General features: G+C 41.1%; 3 protein-coding genes across 4 annotated transcripts in view; all 3 read left to right on the forward strand.

The window, feature by feature from the left end:
• Positions 1-17,580, forward strand: part of plbd1a (phospholipase B domain containing 1a) — a 364,744-nt gene extending 347,164 nt beyond the window's left edge. Inside the window, exon 10 of the mRNA XM_073943103.1 lies at positions 17,399-17,580. The gene's annotated coding sequence lies outside the window, so the exon portion shown is untranslated. The remainder of the gene's footprint in view (positions 1-17,398) is intronic.
• LOC137489835 (uncharacterized) lies at positions 10,367-14,768 on the forward strand. The gene is made up of 4 exons (XM_068217847.2): positions 10,367-10,858; positions 10,947-11,018; positions 13,325-13,717; positions 13,844-14,768. Exons 1-4 carry the CDS (start codon positions 10,462-10,464, stop codon positions 14,485-14,487), a joined length of 1,506 nt encoding a protein of 501 aa, XP_068073948.2. The 5' UTR covers positions 10,367-10,461; the 3' UTR covers positions 14,488-14,768.
• Positions 17,581-17,715: 135 nt separating the features above from the next.
• LOC141381087 (uncharacterized) overlaps positions 17,716-21,333 on the forward strand; it is a 460,537-nt gene continuing 456,919 nt past the window's right edge. Inside the window, exons 1-2 of one of the 2 annotated variants that reach the window (XM_073943837.1) lie at positions 17,716-18,281; positions 18,363-20,949. In XM_073943837.1, the coding sequence (XP_073799938.1) occupies positions 17,834-18,281; positions 18,363-20,635 (2,721 nt within the window). In that variant the 5' untranslated portion in view covers positions 17,716-17,833 and the 3' untranslated portion in view covers positions 20,636-20,949. Of the gene's footprint in view, positions 20,950-21,333 lie in introns of both variants that reach the window. The other variant, XM_073943836.1, reaches the window with a different exon arrangement.

Below are 21,333 nucleotides of genomic sequence, written 5' to 3' on the forward strand. Positions count from 1 at the left end.
ATTAAAGTGAGAAATTACTGTACATTTTTAGATTAATTTAATTACAGTACTTGCTTAAAATATTGTCCATGAATTCAACAATTTTTGTATAAATCAATTCGGGGAAGCTCTGAAATTGTATTTTGTTATACAAATATATTTGGCAGAATAATTATATTTATTAACTAAAGAAACTCGCATTTATAAAGATGATCAAACATGATTAAAAACAATGACTTAAGTTACAAATGAATGGTAACATACTATATATATGAAAAATTGTGATATTGCTTTGAATAACACCATTGTGAGTGTTCTGCTCTTTACACTCTTGCTTTTATGTGTAATAATCTAATTTTAACTTGAGCTTATCAGCACAGTGCTCAAACAACACAGATTGAAGATCAACAATTATTCTACAAACTGTCTGGAATATAGCTTTACTAACAAGAGCGAGTTATCGACCAAACAGTCCTCCTGCTATCAGCTGCTTACCTTCTTCCTGAGACAGGATAACACAGACGACACATAATGGCTCTGGATCAGACTGATTCAGAATCTCCAAGGCAATCTGACGGCAATTCGTACATTTCTGATTTAGTGGCTAATTCGTAAGATCTAATTTGTACAATTTATCACGATTTGCTCATCCACCAATGACGGTTGGGTTTAGGGGTGGTTGTTGGGTGCCACACCTTATTTTTAGAATCATACAATTTTGTACGTCTGAACTCGTACGAATTAGCCACTAACTGACAAAACGTAAAACGCTTAAGTTTTTTGTGAGATCTAGCTGGAATCTCACAGCTGCACAAACTGCCAAAAAGATTCTACATAAGACCGCTGTTCTTGAAACAAAGTTACTTGCGATCTGACCAGAACTGCCTGATCAAGTGTCCCACCGGGTCCCACTCGCACTCTCTTTGCAACAGTAAAGAGACTTACAAATCCTTCCCCTACCTTGAAGGGAGAGGTTACTATATCACACCCATGACATATGGAGTCCCACAAGGCTCCATTCTGGCACCTCTGCTGTTCAACCTTTATATTCTCCCTCTGAGCCAAATAATGAGAAAGAACCAAATTTTCTACAACAACTATGCTGATAACACTCTTACTGCCTAATGACTACAGCCCCATTGACACCTTCTGCCAATGCATTAATGAAATGAACAGTTGGATGTGCCAAAACTTTAAGTTAAACAAAGAGAATACTGAAGTGATTGTGTTTGGAAACAGAGATGAGGTTCTCAAGGTGAATGCGTACCTTGGCTCTAAAGGTCAAACGACAAAAAATAAGGTCAAGAAGCTTGGTGTGACTCTGGAGTCAGATCTGAGTTTCAACAGTCATGTCAAAGCAGTCAGTAAATCAGCATACTATCATCTCAAAAATATTGCAAGAATCAGAGGCTTTGTTTCTAGTGAAGATTTAGAGAAACTTGCTCATGCTTTTATCAGCAGCAGGGTGGATTACTGTAATGGACTCCTCCCTGGTCTTCCTAAAAAGACAGTCAGACAGTTGCAGCTCATCCAGAACACTGCATCCAGAATTCTGACCAGAACCAGAAAATCAGAGCACATGACACCTGTCCTCAGGTCTCTACACTGGCTGCCAGTTACATTCAGAATAGATTTTAAAGTATTATTACTGGTCTATAAATCACTAAATGGCCTCAATCCATTACAGATATGCTGACTGAATACAAACCTAACAGATCACTCAGATCTTTAGGATCATATAAACTATAAATTCCAGTCAAAGTTCAGTCAAAGCAGGGTGAATCAGCCTTCAGCTGCTAACAGCGCCCCCCGCTGCTGGAATCAGCTTCCAGAAATGATCAGATTTAGACAAGACTGAAAACACATCAGTTTAGCTGTGCCTTTACTGAATGAGCACTGTGCTCAGTAAATATTTTTTTATACTTGTTTCTTTTATTCTTGTTTACATAAAGCACTATAACCAATGTGTATGAAATGCACTATATAAATAAACTTGCCTTGCCTTGAATCTATTCTTGTCTCTACTTTCTCTCTTTTGATGTTGAGTCATTCTGTTCAGCTAAAAATGTTGTTTGTTATTACATTGCTTTAAAAGATTACCTTTTTTTTAAAAAAGAACTCGTAAAGGCCAAGTTTAAAGAGTTAAATTTCTATGTGAAATAGAGATTTTAAATAGAACTTTTTCAAGTAATTAAAATCCTTTAAGTAATTAAATTATTTTTCATTACAAAAGTTATTTAAGTACAAGTGTAATGTTATAATACTTAGAAAGTAATTACCCAACACTGTAAAATCTCTGAATGTTAAAACTGAAGTGATGTTTGCAAATGTGCATTATAAACGAACACTAAAAATCTAGCAAAATATCTGATGGAGATCTTTTATTTCCATTTACAGTAAATGATGTTATGTGCTTTCAGGTCACAATGAGGTTTCTGATCTCAATGTGTTTGTTGCTACAGATGATTAATGGTGAGTGATTTGTAGTCTACTATTTGTATTAATGAGTCAATGTGTAATTAAATCCAACCCAGGCTCATTCTAATCACGTAGCACTATATACATTTTCTGGAGAGCACCAAATACATACCAGGAGGTACGTTTTTTTGCAGTTTTTGTTTTTGCGAATCCACCAGAGGCCGCTGTGTATGCCTTTTCAGATCTCAAATTTCTCTCATGAGTGCCATTCGTGCCTGCTGTTCTCACGTAAATCCACCAGAGGCCGCTGTTGACTGACTGACTAACCAATCGACTAACCAATCAACTGACCCATCCTCCTACTTCCCAAACCCAAGAAAAAGTGTTTTTAAAAACACAAATTGACCCGCGTCTCAAGTCCACTGACATACATGGCGAGATAACCAAATGACTAATAACAGCAGAAAAGCCATCCACACTGAGGTAAGTGGTCAGTTGGTAGCGTAAAAAGGAGCGGCGTCATACCATCCCCTAGCGTTTGTTTTAAAGACGGAATGCAGCCATACGTACTTCTCGATACATAATTCCTAATCTCCAGAAATGTATATAGGGATACGTTTTCAAAATGAGTCTATGTTGATTAAATCATTATGATCAAGAGTCAAATTTGTTTCCTAACTTGCTTGTTTTGTCATGTTTTCATCTTTTGCTTTTCAATCATTTTTCAGACATCAGATTATTATTTAAAAGGTCCACCCCTGATAAAATTTATAATAAATCTGTGTAATGCATTAATCTACTGAAAAAAACACCAACCCTTAGTTTGCTGAAAGTGAAAGATGAGAAGAGGAGCTTTAAAATAAACCCAGCCCTTACTCAATAATCCATTTAAGCCATTCCTGCCAACACTACTGTTTTTCCTGGGAGTCTCCCGTATTTCAGACCTATCTCCTGTTCTGTTTTGTCTCCTGGAATTTACCCACCTCCTCCTCTCTTCAGTTTGAGAATCACAATACCCCCCCCCCCCCCACCCCCGCTCTTCAGTTCGAGAATTATGTATGTATGTGTGTGCATTCATAGTTGATCAAATGTAATACTAGTTCTCTGCTTGGAGTCCTAACATTCCTCCCCCCATGACCCAGTACAGCTATTTTTGGGGTAGCTACACCTACACACATAAAGGTATTTAACAAACATAATCAACTGATTTCCAAAGTTCCCATAGTTCAGAAAATGTTTAAACCATTGTCTACACCATTTCTGACAATAAAAGATTTTGGCCTCTTATGAATTGACAGCAGTGTTTTAGGTTCCTGACAACACATTTACAAAAACAAGAAAATGCTTTAAAAAGGAGAATCACTTAAGAGAACCAATAAGAACCGGAAAAAGACAACGTAGGCTAAATTATATACTCTCTTATCTAAACGACTCAAAAAAAACTTTGGCTATACAGCCTACTCTGAGAGGATGAAATGACAACTAAACTGGCTGCAAAATATAACCATTACCATAGTTAATCAACGCATTTGCCTTATTTAAAAAATCTACTCATTTTAATCTTGCAATTATGATAACTTATTGATAATGTCTGTTTTTATAAACTTTTCTGTCATTTATTTCTCATTTGCTGATTATTTTATTAATTTGTTGATGTTAATATATTACATAGGCTATTTTATATACATATCTCAAATCTTTTGGCATTCGAATTTGCTTTGAACTTGAAAGAGAGAAAGAAGCTGATTTGACCTGTCAGTGTGAGCACATTGCTCCTGAATAGCATTTCTTTTTCATTTCAGTCTTTACTTTAACCTATTAAAAAAGAAAGGTGTCATAATAAATACAATCATATTATATTTAATTTAATATTATTAAAAATAGAATTATGTTTTGTTTATTGCATATAGCTAACCATTTATCTGATGAGGGTAAATGGTGTGTTTCAATCCGGCTATCGCCATAAGTGCGGGAAGCACTCCAATTGATAGTTTTTTTTCCAATAAGGTGGTAAAATAAATACATTTCTAATTTAGTTAAGTGTTGTTCACATTAAATAACTGTAATACAAAAACATTGATTTTAAAAGTATTTTGTGACACCCACATACGTCATTAAAACGCAGATTTATGTTGTAAATAGTGCTGTCAGTCGATTAAAAAAAATTAACTAATTAATCACACCTTTTTAAAAAAAATCATCGCGATTAATCACATTTAAAATACTAGACTTGTAATTTTGGCTATTCAAATGTAAAATTCATGTAAACGCAAGACAAAAACTATTTAAATTCATAATATAATTGTTTATTAGAATTTTTGTTTAACTTGTAACACAGATTTCTTCATGTAAACAACAAACCCACAATAAACCATCAAGATCCTGGCTTGACAGCCATATTTATTACATTTATTAATAAAACACAGGCATGTTAATGCCATTTAAATTTCAAAACAATCGATGCCAATAAAGAAATATTGAATTCCATGTTGGATTCTAAGTGGACTGCAGAAATAATAATAAATAAATAAATAAATAAATAAATAAATAAATAAATAAATAAATAAATAAATAAATAAATAAATAAATAAATAAATAAATAAAGCCAAAATACAGGAATTGCAGATATGAAAAATGACAAATTATAATAATAAACTATACTTGTATATAATATACTATAGCTGTGAGTTGAGAACATAAGTTATAGAGTAGAAACAATTTTGCTTAACTTGCTAAGACTAGGAGTATCCTGCAAGTGCACAGAGATTCCCAAATGTCCGCACATGAATAATAATCTCTCGCAAACCAGTCCTTAAATACATTGCACACCCCTCTCCCCCGCATCCCTCCTAGCTCTTCAGGTATGTTGCGCGCAACTCACCCCCACCGCTCTTCAGGTACGTCTCGCGCGCACACGCCCCTACTCAGATACGTCGCTCACTCCACCCCTGACACCCCTCAACTGGAGCGACTCTCTTCAGATTCAACACGCATAATCGCGTTCATCAAATTTGCTTAAACTTAACGTTCTAAATTATGGCTGTATTTCACAAGAATTCTGACACAACAACGCGAAGCATATGCTTTCGTTGCGTTTAATGAAGAAACAAGCTAAACTTGGAGGGCTCTTTGAAAGCTCGCGACTTCCCCAGAGACTTTCTGAATACATTTACATAAGACAATAAGTACGATTATGTGCGAATATGTACAATACTCCGATTTTAATATGATTAAGATAATACTCTTATTAAAAGTGTACCGTGTAAGCAGTGATTTGATTACTTTAAAGGAACACGTAGTCACGAAATGCGGAGGATTTTCTTTCTGTTCGCCATGCGGTATCAAGTTACATTAAAACAGAAGTCGAAAGTTAAAAATGAAACACCTGAAATTGCATGAAACTCTGGAGAGCCTGGTGATGCGACTAATTGTTTTATACTGAAACTTGCCTTCAAAAAGTGCTTCCTTGTTCTTATCCATATTTTAACATGTTGAACACACGTCCACCACAACAGGAGGTAAAAAAACCTGCAACTGCGTTAATTGCGTTAATTCTTTTCAACACGTTAATTATTTCAAATTAATCGCATGCGTTAACGCACTAATTTCGACAGCGCTAGTTTTAAATAATAACTCAGAATCAATGCTTTAATTTTAGGCTGATAATAACTATTTAACGTCTATGCAATTAATGTAATACTATACGTAAAAACTAATTTTTTAAATACTAACTTTTGGGAAAAGGCAAAATCAACGAATTATGTTTGTTATGTTCGGCTAACGATGGTTTTGGGAAACGCATTCCAGGTTGTGAATTATACTTTTCCACACTATAGGCTAGCCATGACATGCAACAGGTAACAATTTTGCTTTTGACCTAGATATCGAGTCAAAGCACCACGCATCCCGGCGTTATGGATATATTAGCTAAATATTATTATTATTATACATTAGTGGACATAATGCGCTTTTTTAAAAAAGCTGTTTTGTTTCTTCCTCATCATACGAAAGAGAAGTGAACAGAGAAAATGTCACGGTCGGTGAGGGAAAAAAAGGAGTGCAGACCCAATTGCAGAAAAATGTAGGATTATTTATTATAAACTACAAATAAAAATAAAAGGCAAAACAAAACTACCCCGAAGGGGAAAACATGAATAAAAAGGCAAAAACAAACTTGACATGACTGGCAGGACAAAACAGGACTGGAGACAACAAGACAGAGTAATATCGACGACGAACTGGCAAAGGACTGAAAACATGAGGGGGGTTATAAAGAAAAAAGTAAATTGACACAGGTGAACATGACAAACTAATAATGAGTAAACAAGGAGGGTGGGACTAGACAATAGACGGGAGAGCGCATGACACAGAGAGACAATACAAGCCATGCGCTCACATAACACAACACTGAAGCACACGACAAAAACACGTGACCACAATGTAAACACCGAGCCACGTGCTTTGACAAAAGACGCAAGACACGAGCACACGATGAATGAAAACACTCACCGTGCGCTCACACACGCAGCGTGCATGCTTCATCCCAGCGCCGACCAAAACCGAAACCAACAAGACTGAGACGCTGGGAATGAAACACCACGCTGCTGACAGACGAAAACACAAACACGAGTACAAGAGCGCACGCGTCTGAGGGACGCAGAGCGCGCGCGCGCCCACGACGGCGCGCGCGCACACAGAGACAGAAACAGGACCAGACATGGGTAGTGTCCGAGCTCTGCCACCAAAACAAGAATTTACAAGACCAGAGTGGCAAAACCCTGACAGAAAATGGACAGATGATAAATAATATGCAGCTCACTTTGCGTGCCAATATGCCCATTTATTTCATTCATATTTGACACTGAGTGCATGCGTGTTTTACATGAAGGGGCTGTTGGTCAAATATTTGTAACATAGTCTGTAATAAATAATAAATAACCTACTGATTAAGTAAGTTCAGGTGATCACAAGTTCAAAATCAGGTGATGTGCTCCACTGGCACGCTAATCTTAAAGGGTCACGAAACACCAAAACACATTTTTTGAGCTGTTGACAGTCCTATATGTGTCCCACACTGCTAAAAACACTATTAGGACACCTATATTTCACTAAAAAGTGTAAATTGGTTGTTTTTGCGTTATTTCAAGCAAATTCGTACTTCCTGTTTGAAACGAATTTTTGAAGCTGCGTCACGGTCATGACATAATAGCGTGTATTCCAGCGTGCAGACTGGACGTCTGTGCCAGAGTGAGTCTTATTACGTCTTACAGTGTGATGCATTAATGCATGAGTAAGGGTTGGTTCAAACCAATCAGCGCGCTCTATTGTGCAACTTCATTAATATTCATTAGTGTCACCGTCTTTACACCACAGAGACGCCACGTTGTGTTGGCAAAACAAGCGTGAAGTGTTGCTTTTACAGTTTGCTGCCATTAAGTTTCGTTTTCATTTTCTCTCTGTGAGAGCTTATCTGGATCACGTGTGGATTACAGTGTACGCGACGCTCGACAACAATAACTTACGTGTCTAAGGAGGATTATTGTTTACCTGAGAGCTGTTCTCATCTGCAAACGCTAAAATCCGGATTCCGGATGTAGTCTTCTCTTCATAAAGACGCGGCTCTAGTTGCTGGTGATTGTCCTGTCTCTACAGATTTGGTAAGTGAGTGACCAGTGCTCTTTGTATATTCAGTTTGTTCGTATCAAATAAGTTAACTATTGCATTGAGTGCAAACATGTTAGCACCGCATTTTGTGACCGGAATAACACACGCGGCTTTCGGACGCTACCTGCCGTGTGCATCTAAGTTTCCGGGAAATGCTGAGTTTTTTTTCTGTCATTCGCCGTGCGGTATCAAACATTGCATGAAAAATACACGCATAGAGCAGACCTTCGAATCAAATATCTCATTTGTCGCGAGGGGCATGAATGAATTCCCTGAATGAAAGAGCCAAACTGCAGTTAAAGTCCACCATTTAATAATTTGGCAAATAATTCGACTACAGATGTCCATGTAGGTTAAACACCATCCCTTTCTCCTGTGTATTTTGACTCTGAAACTCGCGCGTGCCCAAATAGACACTCCCACACCCTCCCACTTTAGTTTCTCCGACACTCCCCCCTAAACAGAGCTGGACACCCCCACTTTTCTGACTTTTTCCAAAGAAGAGGTGTGAAAACACCCTGCTGAAACGAGGGGGTTTCATGGCCCTTTAATATTATTTTGCTGTTTTTCATATGCGCTCGTTTAAGATTTGAGGTAATAACATCGCCATGATGGTCAAAGAAATCGAAACATTTTTTCACCCCAACACAATTTAATAGGGCACTAAAGACTAAAGAATTTAATTCTTATATTTGCTTTTGCAGCCTAGGGCTATACTTCTCACCATGAATCTTCTCTAAAACCTACAGTGTAGTGTAAGATCATGTTTATTACTAAGAAAACTAAAACAAAACTATATTTTAATTAAACATCACATCACATGAGGTACACTTTCAGAACCGTCTATTTAATATTGTGAAAAGGCAAAGCTGAATATCTGTGGTTAAAGTGCCACCCAGCGGTTAAAAGCTGCTGGTGCGTCAACTATCACCGCCGCTGCGGTTTGAAATGCGGCAAAGTGAACAAATTGAAGTAGTGACATCTGTACAGCTGACTTATGGCCTTAGATGAAATAAACTAAATTCAAACACACCAAACTAAATTCTTAATCGACCCCACTAACTAAATTTCAGTGTGGTAAAAAAGTCACTTCAATAACAACTTAAACAAGTTGCTTAAAGTGAGTAGTCGCAAGGCAGATGCTAAGGCAAATGTTGGATCGTTGACAGGGGTTATATAAAGAGGCACTGACAGTCCAAACAGCCGACCCAAGTTTCTCTACAGTGATAAGAAAAACCCATATCAGACTTTTACAATGGAAGTCAATGGGGCAATTGTTATGTCGCTATTATTGCTTGCTAGTGTTTGGCAAGTAGTTTAAAAGGTCATAATTTAGGATTCCTTACATTTAATAATTTCTTACATTTATATAGCTCTTTTCTGGACATTCAAATCGCTTTACACATTGGGGAAATTTCCTCATCCACCACTAGTGTGCAGCATCCACCTAGATGATGTGACGGCAGCCATACTCTCATGAGTGCTTGACCTAAGACATTATTCCAGAACCAATGCACAATTTTAGCATGGTACACATTTTCAATGGAAAATGTACAGAATATTTATTTGAACAAGACATACGAATAATGTAAGATCACAAATGCAAACAATCCAAAACAAAACCACGCTAAACTGAAATGCACCATATAACATTGCTTATTGAATCTGAACAAAAAAAGCTTCCAACTCAATTCACTCAACTGCCATCCAGACAGAAGTTACTGTATTTTTAATGTAAAAATAGTGACTAACAATGAGAATATATGTATTAATGTACATAACTACTATAATTATTATTCAACATCAGGTTGTTCCAGCTATGACCCATGCTTTAACTATACCACGCTTGATCAATACTGGAGAGACATAACGCCAAACCCTTACATCAATACATATGACGACACCCTTGTTGAATGGAGCGGCTGGTATCGGCTGTATCTGTACAGACAAAGTGCCCAGATGTCTGAGTGGTGTGTGAGTGCTACACACTGTGGTGGAGAAACTGGACTGTCTCTCAATGGTTCTCATCCCACACTTGAAGAAGGAATCGTGACCCGTAAAGTGGTGGGAACTAATGATTGGTGGTGGACATGGTCATCTTCATCTTGTGGCAGCTATAAATCCAAACCCATTAGAGTCAAAGCCTGTCCAGGAAATTACTACGTCTATGAATTTGTCAAACCTAATACTACAATCCCCAAGCCAATGTATTGTGCAGGTGAGTCAATATGATGAGACTATGGTTTATGTGTAAGGTAATTTAACACCATTAAACATCGAAATCAACACTGTGCAGTACCTCAAAACCTGAAATCAAAACTATAAAAGCTTCCCTCATTTTAGTCAGACAGCACAACACTAATTTATCCAAATCATGAATCTAAACATGCTCTAAACTCCATGACAGTTGCTTACCAGAACATCACCAGTGACCCCTGCAACAACTATCAGTCTCTGGATCGTCCCTGGAGAGGCAACAATGAAAGCGGAGATGACATTTGTGATGGAGGGTTCTCATGGAATGGCTGGTACCGGCTTTTCTACTATGGAATGGACATCCAGATCCCAGAAACCTGCGTTCTTTCTGACAGATGTAACACCTATATCACTCTGACACTCAATGGTCCTCACCCTCAGATTGAGGATGGAGTGGTGATCAGGCAGGTCTGTGGAGCAGCTTACAACACTCGCTGCTGTGTCTACAAACCCAAGCCCATCAGAGTGAAAGCATGTCCGGGGAATTACTATGTCTATGAACTTGTGAATCCAGATGGGTGGTGTGCAGGATACTGCACAAGTAAGCTACCATGCTTTTAGCCACTTTTTATCAATATCCTAATTTTATTAAATAAACTATTTAAAATGCTTTTATCCATTTCCCCCAGATGTTAGCAGCATTTCACAGCCGACTACCACTATAAGTCCAGTTGTAACCACTGTATCCAGCAACAATCAGAGTATGTTGATAATCATAATAATAATGGCTCATTTCAACTGAGTGTTACAGTATGGTAAAGTACAGTACAGTACTCTTTATGTCCGTTTCCACTGTCAGAAGTTGAGAATGGTACCAGAATGATATACAGTACCCAAATGTACCATAAAATGATGCGGTGCAGCAATAAACCATTGTCGACCCTAGCTCAAAAGATGCTTGTCGTCTTATTGCGACAAACAGCCACATGCCAAGAAGAACAGGATCTGCTGTGTGTCTTCTGTTGTTTACAGGACCGTTCATATGTTGTGTCTAAACTAGGCTTCGGTGGTATTAGGGTATTATGGTATACCGCGGGATCTAAAAATAGCAACGGTGTCAGTTTCAATACCGCTATACCGTCATAAAATATTAAATATCCTTTATTTAATGCCTACAAAAAAGTATGTGTGGTTGTCATCACGGGACAGTGTGGAGGAGAGAGAGAGAAGAAGAGGGAGAGGGAGAGAGGGAGAGGTGACGTGACGTGACGAGTGGCGCTTCAAAGTGTCCTGCAGTTTGTCAGTTTCGACTGAACAGAAGGGAGACGTGGTTAATATGAACGAGAGGTCTGCATTAGAGCTGAAGATCTTTGCCCGAACCCGGCGAGACCCGAAAAAATCCAAATCCCTGCATTAAAATCCATCCCTGCAAAGGTGAGGCAAATGATGAGTAAGACGAGAAGTAAAAAAAGCTAATTTTGACGGCGGTCAAGCCAGTCACTAGCTCAGAAGGAGCGGTTATTCCAGCCGCAGGTATTTTGCGGTCACTCATACACTGCGTATTACGGTAGAGCCCTAAACCGCAAGCTGACAGGTAAAAAGACGAGGCCACTCGCTACACTGAAACTGCTGTCATGGAAAATTAAATGGATGTTCCTGACTGGTAGAAGATGAACAAACAATCCTACCCAAAACTTGCAAAATCAGCCAGATCAGAACTCTGCATCTCGACCTGTAGCAGCAGGAAAGGGTGTTCAGCTGCTGGACGCACCATCGGTCCTGAGAACAAGACTGCGCTAAAGCCAGTGGATTTAATAATGTTCCTCCACAAACACACGTAGCCTAATCTTGGTGGGTAAAGGGATTTTAAATAATAAATGGATATTAACTAAACCATATAATCATAATGTAGACAGAGTATACAGGCTAATGGTGGCATTATTCTTTTAATATTCAGCTTCACCACCGCCTTAATGCCAGATTGTGAAGAGAAGTGGATAAACAAATCTTGCACAGCCTTTATCTTAATTTCGTTATTGCCAAAATACCCGTCACCATTTAGAGTTTATTTTAATTTGATTTGTTAAGCACGATTTCTTTTCATTGGTGTGCTGGCCAATTTAAAAGCTAAGTGTATGTACCCAGGCCTATTTAGATTGTTGAGATGTTACGATGTTACAGAGGACTTATTTTATTTCTTTGTTCCAACTTCCAAGTGGCATATAGTCTACGATTGTTATGAATAAATAATGTTAAAACATATAAATGACTCATTCTTGAAGAAATGCATTAGAGCTGTGTGCATGAGCACATTTGAATAATGTCGGGCTGTACACGGGTTCGGGCTGTATAAAGCTGTCAATCAAAATGTACCTGTCGGACTCGGGACCTATCAGGTATAATTTTTATGGCCTGATTACAGCTCTCTGCATTGCCGCTGCTGTTCCGCGGGAGCCGGCCAGTTTTTTTCGGTGTGGGAGTAAATTTCAGAATAAATCGCGGGAGAGATGTGTGTGTGTGTGTGTTTGTGTAAGAGTGCTGTGCTGTGCTGTGCGTCGCTTGGCGCTCTCTCTCTCTCTTTCTGACCACGAGCCTAAGGTCGCATAGAAGGTATTCAGTTTCTGAAGGGTTTAGGCTCAAGCCAACAGTTTGGTGACGCTGTCTGAGCCTTACGTCATCATTTTTTTATTACGCCGGTAATACCGGCTACCGGGGTAAAATATGGAGGCGGTTTGACGGTCTCAAAATTTGGATACCGCCCAAGCCTAGTCTAAATGTGTGAATGTCACTTACTCCCTATCTGTGCACACTTATCTACATTTTAAATAAACTTGGCTTTCTTTTTTTGATGAATGAACATGATCAAAACTTTCTACCAAACACTGTGCCTACCAAGTTAGGCTACTGCTGGCAGTGGAACCCATATCGCATGGTACTGTACCCTATTGTATTGTACTGTAAATGGTCAGTGAAAATGAGGCATGCGACTCTCTTTTTGACATGTTCAGATTTGCACATATGAAGTCTCTTGTTAAAGATGCTTTGCTTTAATCTTGTCATCTCTCAGATTATGACCCGTGCACCAACTACAAAACCATCAACGACAACTGGAGAAATGTAATTGGTTACGGTCATACAAATGGTCTGAATGCTGATTATGATGACACTCATGGTAACTGGGATGGCTGGTATCGACTCTACCTTAATGGGTTGAGCGCTCAGATGCCTGAATGGTGCGTGTCTGACATGGCGTGTGGAGGTTTTAGTTCTCTGTGGCTTGGTGGACCTCATCCTCAGGTAGCAGATGGAGTTGTTACTCGTGACATTTACGGTTCCCACTTTAGGCAGTGCAGTTACTACAGATCTGACCCAATCCAAGTCAAAGCTTGTCCTGGAAAGTATTATGTCTACAAATTCACCAAACCTCGACTTTCAATCCCAGCTCCTGTATATTGTGCAGGTACATCATTTTTTATCTTATACTGTATCTGACATACACATTAGGAATTATATTGTTGGTTTTCATAGTATTAATTTAAATCTATTAATCTGTGGTATGTAATGTTCTGTTTCTTCTTTTCAATAGTCCGTTTCACCGCTCCAAGTGTCGACCCCTGCAACAAATATAAAATTCTGAATGACACTTGGAGAGCAACAAATGTTTCCCATGACTGGAACGTTAGAAACTGTGATAATTTCCAGGGCTGGTATAGACTGTTTTACAACGGTCAGAGTGCTCAGATGTCAGAATCCTGTGTTAGTCAGTGTGGCACTCTTTTCCCAATGTGGCTCAACGGCTCTCATCCGCAGCTGGAAGATGGAGTGGTCATGCGACACATATGTGCATCCAGAACAAACGACTGCTGTTATTTTAAATCTATCCCTATTCAAGTCAAGGCTTGTCCAGGAAATTACTATGTTTATGAGTTTGCAAATCAAATATTTTGTGGAGCGTACTGCGTAGGTGGGTATTCACTAATATATATTCCAGTCATTTACCTTTCAGTTTCTCAATCAATTATATTTAAACCCTTTTCCTCAATGTCAGATATCACAAGACTTGATGCAGCCCGTTTTACAACAGCAACAACACCACGAACATCAACCACAGCAATAACCACAGCAACAACACCACGAACATCAACCACAGCAATAACAACGGCAACAACACCAAGGACATCAACAGCCATTACTCCCCTAAACACTACTGGTATTGTCTTCCTTTATTAAGTTTTAATAGCATTTCTGGACCGGCACCACTTAATAACACTTAATTTTTCACCACGACACACAATCAACTCATATCAAAAGTAATTTATAATTCTGGCTTAGTTGCATTGAAAACACACCCTGTGACTTTACTAGATGAACAATAAGAGAATTTTCTGCTTCAAGAAAATAAATGATAAATAAACAACATCATACATGCAACTGATTTGAAAAGTACAGAAATGTATTAAAAATAAATATTAATATATACTACCATTTTATTAATTCACTTCATCTTAACTTCTATAGCACTTTTACAATGTAGATCTTCAAAGCAGCATAACATATACAATCTAGTAAATTAAGAGCGCGTCAGATCAGGGATTAATGCCAAGACTAGACCATTACTGATGTAACGACGGGGAGTGACACCAACAACAGAAGGTAGAATACAAATGCAGGTTTTAATCGTTGTCAGGCAAGCAATGGTCAACAGGTATAAACAGATGTGTTAGAACAATCTAGAATCATAGTCAGTATAATAAGCAAGAGGTTGGGAGGCAGGCGGCAGACAAGGATAACTAAATAAACAAGGCTAGAATCAAAACACAGGAAAACAAGACAAGGAAAACGCGTTGTAATGCTACTTTACAGTGAACAAGACTTGGCAACGTGTGTGGAAAAGAGGGGTTTAAATAGTCCAAATAATCATTGTGTGAGTGGCTTCAGCTGTGAGAGTTTAATCAGTCTGGATCTTGAACCGTTTGTGTGTGTGTGTGTGTGGCCCGACTGCGTGTTGTAGTCCAAAACATGGCAGATATGTAGTTCAAAGAGTGTGAATGTTTACCAGCGACCTCTGGTGGTTAGCGATCGCTGGTAATCATGACATAGCCCCCTCTTTAAGGAGTGGATTCCAGACACTCCTAATACTGTTCAGGCGGGAGGTGGAGCGGAGGCGGAACAGGGGGAGGGATGGAGGGCCAGGACTATGCAGCGGGGGCGTACCTGGAGCTCGGAGTTGAGGTGGGCCTGGAGCGTGGAGCTGCGGAGGGCCTGGAGCGTGGAGCTGCGGTGGTCCTGGATCGTGGAGCTGAGGTGGCCCAGGATCATGAGGCGGCGGCGGCCATTCAAGAAGCTTAGGTGGCGGCGGCTATTCAGGAAGCTCAGGCGGCGGCGGCCATTCAGGAAGCCCAGGCGGTGGCCATTCAGGAAGCTCAGGCGGCGGCCATTCAGCAAGCTCAGGCGGCGGCAGTGGTAGCTCTGGCAGTGGCAACTCTGGAGGGTCTGGCAGCTGTGGAGGGTCTGGCAGCTCTGGAGGTGGTGGTGGCAGCTCTGGCAGTAACAGCTCTGGTGGTTGCTGCAGCTCTGTCAACTCAGGTGGTGGTGGCCATACCATGACTATGCAGCGGGGGCATACCTGGAGCACGGAGTTGAGGCGGGCCTGGAGTGTGGAGCTGCGGAGGGCCTGGAGTGTGGAGCTGCGGTGGTCCTGGATCGTGGAGCTGCGGTGGCCCAGGATCATGAGGCGGCGGCGGCCATTCAGGAAGCTCAAGCGGCGGCTATTCAGCAAGCTCAGGCAGCGGCCATTCAGGAAGCTCAGGCGGCGGCCATTCAGGAAGCTCAGGCGGCGGCGGCCATTCAGGAAGCTCAGGCGACGGCCATTCAGCAAGCTCAGGCGGCGGCGCTGGCTCTGGCGGCGGCAGTGGCAGCTCTGGCAGTGGCAACTCTGGAGGGTCTGGCAGCTCTGGAGGGTCTGGCAGCTCTGGAGGTGGTGGTGGCAGCTCTGGCAGTAACAGCTCTTGTGGTTGCTGCAGCTCTGTCAACTCAGGTGGTGGTGGCCATTCTGGTGACTCAGGTGATGGCGTTTCAGGAACTGAAACAGGAACTAGGACAGGAACGGACTCGGAACAAAAAGCCATCTTGTGAGCTGGTGGCAGATTAGCACTTACCACTTTCTGAGCAGACAGACTGGAGGCGGCCATCTTGTAACATGGAGAACTGGGCTGGTGAACAGGGGACATGAGTATAGGAGATGACAGCATAATATTGTCAGTAGAAGGGATTGCAAGCCCCGCAGCTTTTGAGCCAAATAAATAAAATCCTCTACATACTCTTCTATTGATCGGGTTCCTGACGGAGACGCATAATCTTGATACCCGCTGGATCCATTGTGTGGCCGAGTCTTCTGTAACGACGGGGAGTGACACCAACAACAGAAGGTAGAATACAAATGCAGGTTTTAATCGTTGTCAGGCAAGCAATGGTCAACAGGTATAAACAGATGTGTTAGGACAATCCAGAATCATAGTCAGTATAACAAGCAAGAGGTTGGGAGGCAGGCGGCAGACAAGGATAACTAAATAAACAAGGCTAGGTTCAAAACACAGAAAAACAAGACAAGGAAAACGCGTTGTAATGCTACTTTACAGTGAACAAGACTCTGCAACATGTGTGTGGAAAAGAGGGGTTTAAATAGTCCAAATAATCATTGTGTGAGTGGTTTCAGCTGTGAGAGTTTAATCAGTCTGGATCTTGAACCGGTTGTGTGTGTGTGAGGAGAAGCACTTTAGCAGCATCTAGACCAGCAGCCTGTAAGTACATTTAAGATTTGTTTCAGTTGTTGTGTATGGTTTGAGGACTTGTTTCCAGCTGTTTGTGTAAAGTTGTAGGACATTTAAACTTGCTTTCAGTTGTGTATAATACTAGAAGTTGTTTAGCCACTGTTTCCTTGGTTACTATAAGAGCTTGTGTAGCGAACGCAGACGTGGTTTCGCATCGTCCGCCTCAGTTTCGGCCCTTGTTTTGACTCGGGAGGCGTGTCCAAACGCCAGGTAACCACTATATAGTGAGCACGCTAGCATTAGTCGGCAGGAGAAGCACTTTAGCAGCATCTAGACCAGCAGCCTGTAAGTACATTTAAGATTTGTTTCAGTTGTTGTGTATGGTTTGAGGACTTGTTTCCAGCTGTTTGTGTAAAGTTGTAGGACATTTAAACTTGCTTTCAGTTGTGTATAATACTAGAAGTTGTTTAGCCACTGTTTCCTTGGTTACTATAAGAGCTTGTGTAGCGAACGCAGACGTGGTTTCGCGTCGTCCGCCTCAGTTTCAGCCCTTGTTTTGACTCTCGAGGCGTGTCCAGCTGAATTCAATCAGCTAGTGCTTTAGGGTTATATAAACAACTAGTTCACCGCGGCAGCGGTCGCGGCAGCCTCGTGTGAAGACCGCCTCGTGTGAAGACCGACGAGGGTAAAGACCATCGACTCTACCTGCGCGACTCCACCGAGCAAAGACACCGACAAAGCACTTGAGTACTTTACTGTATTGTTTTACTTTACACTTATTTTTTTGTTGTCAGTGCACTTTTATTATGTGTTTTCTAATTCCTGTTGTTACTAACACTCGCAAAACACGGGAGGTACGCTGCAGGCGTAATCCTCACAACCTTCGTTCAATACATGTATCTACTATTTCACAACTCTCTCTCTCCGTGGGCCTCTGGAACTGTCAATCAGCTGTTAACAAGGCTGATTTTATTACCTCCATAGCTACATATTCTGACTATAATCTCATGGCTCTAACTGAGACCTGGTTGAGGCCGGAGGACACTGCTACACATGCTACTCTTTCTGCTAATTTCTCTTTTTCCCACACTCCTCGTCAGACAGGGAGAGGGGGTGGGACTGGACTACTAATTTCCAAAGAATGGAAATTTACTCTGATACCGTCCCTGCCAACAATCAGCTCCTTTGAATTCCATGCAGTCACCATTATCCACCCCTTCTACATAAATGTGGTTGTCATCTACCGCCCACCAGGTAAATTAGGTCACTTCCTAGATGAACTGGATGTTCTTCTCTCATCTTTTTCTAATTTTGCCACTCCCTTATTGGTGCTAGGTGACTTCAACATTTACGTTGACAAACCGCAAGCTGCAGACTTTCAGACTTTGCTTGCCTCTTTTGACCTAAAAAGAGCACCTACTTCTGCTACCCACAAATCAGGTAATCAGCTAGACCTTATTTACACACGACACTGCTTCACCGATCAAACAATAGTAACTCCACTACAAATATCTGATCATTTCCTTCTGTCTCTCAACATCCACATTACTCCTGAGCCGCCACACACTCCAACACTGGTTACCTTTCGCAGAAACCTACGATCTCTCTCACCCAATAGACTATCCACCATTGTTTCAGACTCTCTTCCTCCATCTCGCAAACTCACTGCACTTGATTCGAACAGTGCCACTGATACACTCTGCTCCACGCTAGCATCATGTCTAGACCGATTATGTCCTCTTGCATCCAGGCCAGCCCGTGCCAGTCCTCCTGCACCCTGGCTCTCGGATGCTCTCCGTGAGCATCGCTCAAAACTTCGGGCTGCGGAGAGAATTTGGCGGAAAACTAAAAATCCTGCACATCTCTTAACATACCAAACTCTTCTGTCCTCTTTCTCAGCTGAGGTTACTTCTGCAAAGCAGACGTATTACCGTCTGAAAATCAACAATGCCACTAATCCTCGCCTACTTTTTAAAACATTTTCCTCCCTCCTCTATCCTCCTCCTCCACCCGCATCCTCCACACTTACTACTGATGACTTTGCTACATTCTTCTGCACCAAAACTGCAAAAATCAGTGCTCAATTTGCTGCACCAACAACAAACACGCAAGATCCAACACCACACACACTCACCTCTTTTTCTCAGCTCTCTGAGTCTGAGGTGTCCAAACTCGTGCTATCTAGCCATGCAACCACCTGTCCACTCGATCCCATTCCCTCTCATCTCTTGCAAGCCATCTCTCCTGCAGTCATACCAACACTGACTCACATAATTAACACATCTCTTGACTCTGGTTTATTCCCCACTACATTTAAGCAGGCTAGGGTAACCCCACTGCTAAAGAAACCCAACCTGGACCATACGCTACTTGAAAACTACAGACCAGTATCCCTGCTTCCATTCATGGCCAAGATTCTGGAGAAAGTAGTGTTCAATCAAGTTCTGGACTTTCTTACTCAAAACAATCTCATGGACAACAAGCAATCCGGCTTTAAGAAAGGCCACTCAACTGAGACTGCCCTGCTCTCGGTCGTGGAGGATCTCAGACTGGCTAAAGCAGACTCTAAATCATCAGTCCTCATTTTGCTGGACTTGTCAGCTGCTTTTGACACTGTCAACCACCAGATCCTGCTATCTACGCTTGAGTCACTGGGCGTTGCGGGCACTGTTATACAATGGTTCAGATCTTACCTCTCTGACAGGTCATTCAGGGTGTCTTGGAGGGGAGAGGTGTCCAACCTACAGCATCTAAACACTGGGGTACCTCAAGGCTCTGTTCTTGGGCCACTTCTCTTCTCCATCTACACATCATCTCTAGGACCAGTCATCCAGAGACATGGATTCTCCTACCACTGCTATGCTGATGATACCCAGCTATACCTCTCTTTTCATCCTGATGATCCCTCGGTTCCAGCTCGTATCTCAGCCTGCCTGTTGGATATTTCACACTGGATGAAAGATCATCATCTTCAGCTGAACCTCGCAAAAACGGAAATGCTTGTAGTTTCTGCCAACCCGACTCTACACCATAACTTGTCAATCCAGATGGATGGGGCAACCATTACTGCATCCAAAATGGTGAAAAGCCTTGGAGTAACGATTGATGACCAACTAAACTTCTCTGACCACATTTCTAGAACTGCTCGATCGTGCAGATTCGCACTCTATAACATCAGAAAGATCCGACCCTTCTTATCTGAACATGCAGCTCAACTCCTTGTTCAAGCTCTTGTTCTCTCCAAACTGGATTACTGCAACTCTCTACTAGCTGGGCTTCCAGCTAACTCTATCAAACCTCTTCAGCTGCTCCAGAATGCAGCAGCACGAGTGGTCTTCAATGAACCTAAACAAGCACATGTCACTCCGCTGCTAGTCCGTTTGCACTGGCTGCCAGTTGCTGCTCGCATCAAATTCAAAACTCTGATGTTTGCCTACAAAGTGACTTCTGGCCTAGCACCTTCTTATCTGCACTCACTTCTGCAGATCTATGTGCCCTCCAGAAACTTGCGTTCTGTGAATGAACGTCGCCTCGTGGTTCCATCCCAAAGAGGGAAAAAAATCACTTTCGCGAACGCTCACGCTCAATCTGCCCAGTTGGTGGAATGAACTCCCTAACTGCATCAGAACAGCAGAGTCACTCGCTATTTTCAAGAAACGACTAAAAACTCAACTATTTAGTCTCCACTTCACTTCCTAATCTGCAATTGCCTCTTTGAATATCACACTAACTGTACAAAAAAAAAAAAAAAAAAACTACTAATACTTCCCTTCTTAGACTTTACAGACCTGAAACTTGCCTTTAGTACTTATTCATTGTTGCTCTTAGTTGTGTAAATTGCTTCCTTGTCCTCATTTGTAAGTCGCTTTGGATAAAAGCGTCTGCTAAATGACTAAATGTAAATGTAAATGTAAATGTGTGTGTGTGTGTGTGTGGCCCGACTGCGTGTTGTAGTCCAAAACATGGCAGATATGTAGTTCAAAGAGTGTGAATGTTTACCAGCGACCTCTGGTGGTTAGCGATTGCTTGTAATCATGACAACTGAGGTCTTTCAGGAATCAGTCTCATGCTCTATACTCCTTCCACGACCACCATATGATCTGATCAGGATACGGGCTGGTTGCAGAATTATGGAGACCTTGGGACAAAGAGAAAAAGACTAACATGATCGTATATGCCGTTCAAATTTTAATGTAATTTGGGAAGTGTTCAGTTGGGCTTTGGTTGCCCAAATTAATGCAGCCTAACAGTCATTTAGAGGAATTGAATACCAACTCAGTTCAGTAAACGAGTGAGAGGGGGATAT

This window comes from Danio rerio, chromosome 3 (genome assembly GCF_049306965.1).
Source record: "Danio rerio strain Tuebingen ecotype United States chromosome 3, GRCz12tu, whole genome shotgun sequence".
Lineage (NCBI taxonomy): Eukaryota > Metazoa > Chordata > Actinopteri > Cypriniformes > Danionidae > Danio > Danio rerio.

What these genes read in the sequence shown, in the direction of transcription:
- LOC137489835 (XM_068217847.2), top strand. Translation starts at nt 10,462, where the DNA reads ATGACAGTTGCTTACCAGAACATCACCAGTGACCCCTGCAACAACTAT. An exon ending in GTGTGCAGGATACTGCACAA is followed by an intron (nt 10,859 to 10,946) that starts GTAAGCTACCAT and finishes CATTTCCCCCAG; the next exon opens with ATGTTAGCAGCATTTCACAG. An exon ending in AGCTCCTGTATATTGTGCAG is followed by an intron (nt 13,718 to 13,843) that starts GTACATCATTTT and finishes TCTTTTCAATAG; the next exon opens with TCCGTTTCACCGCTCCAAGT.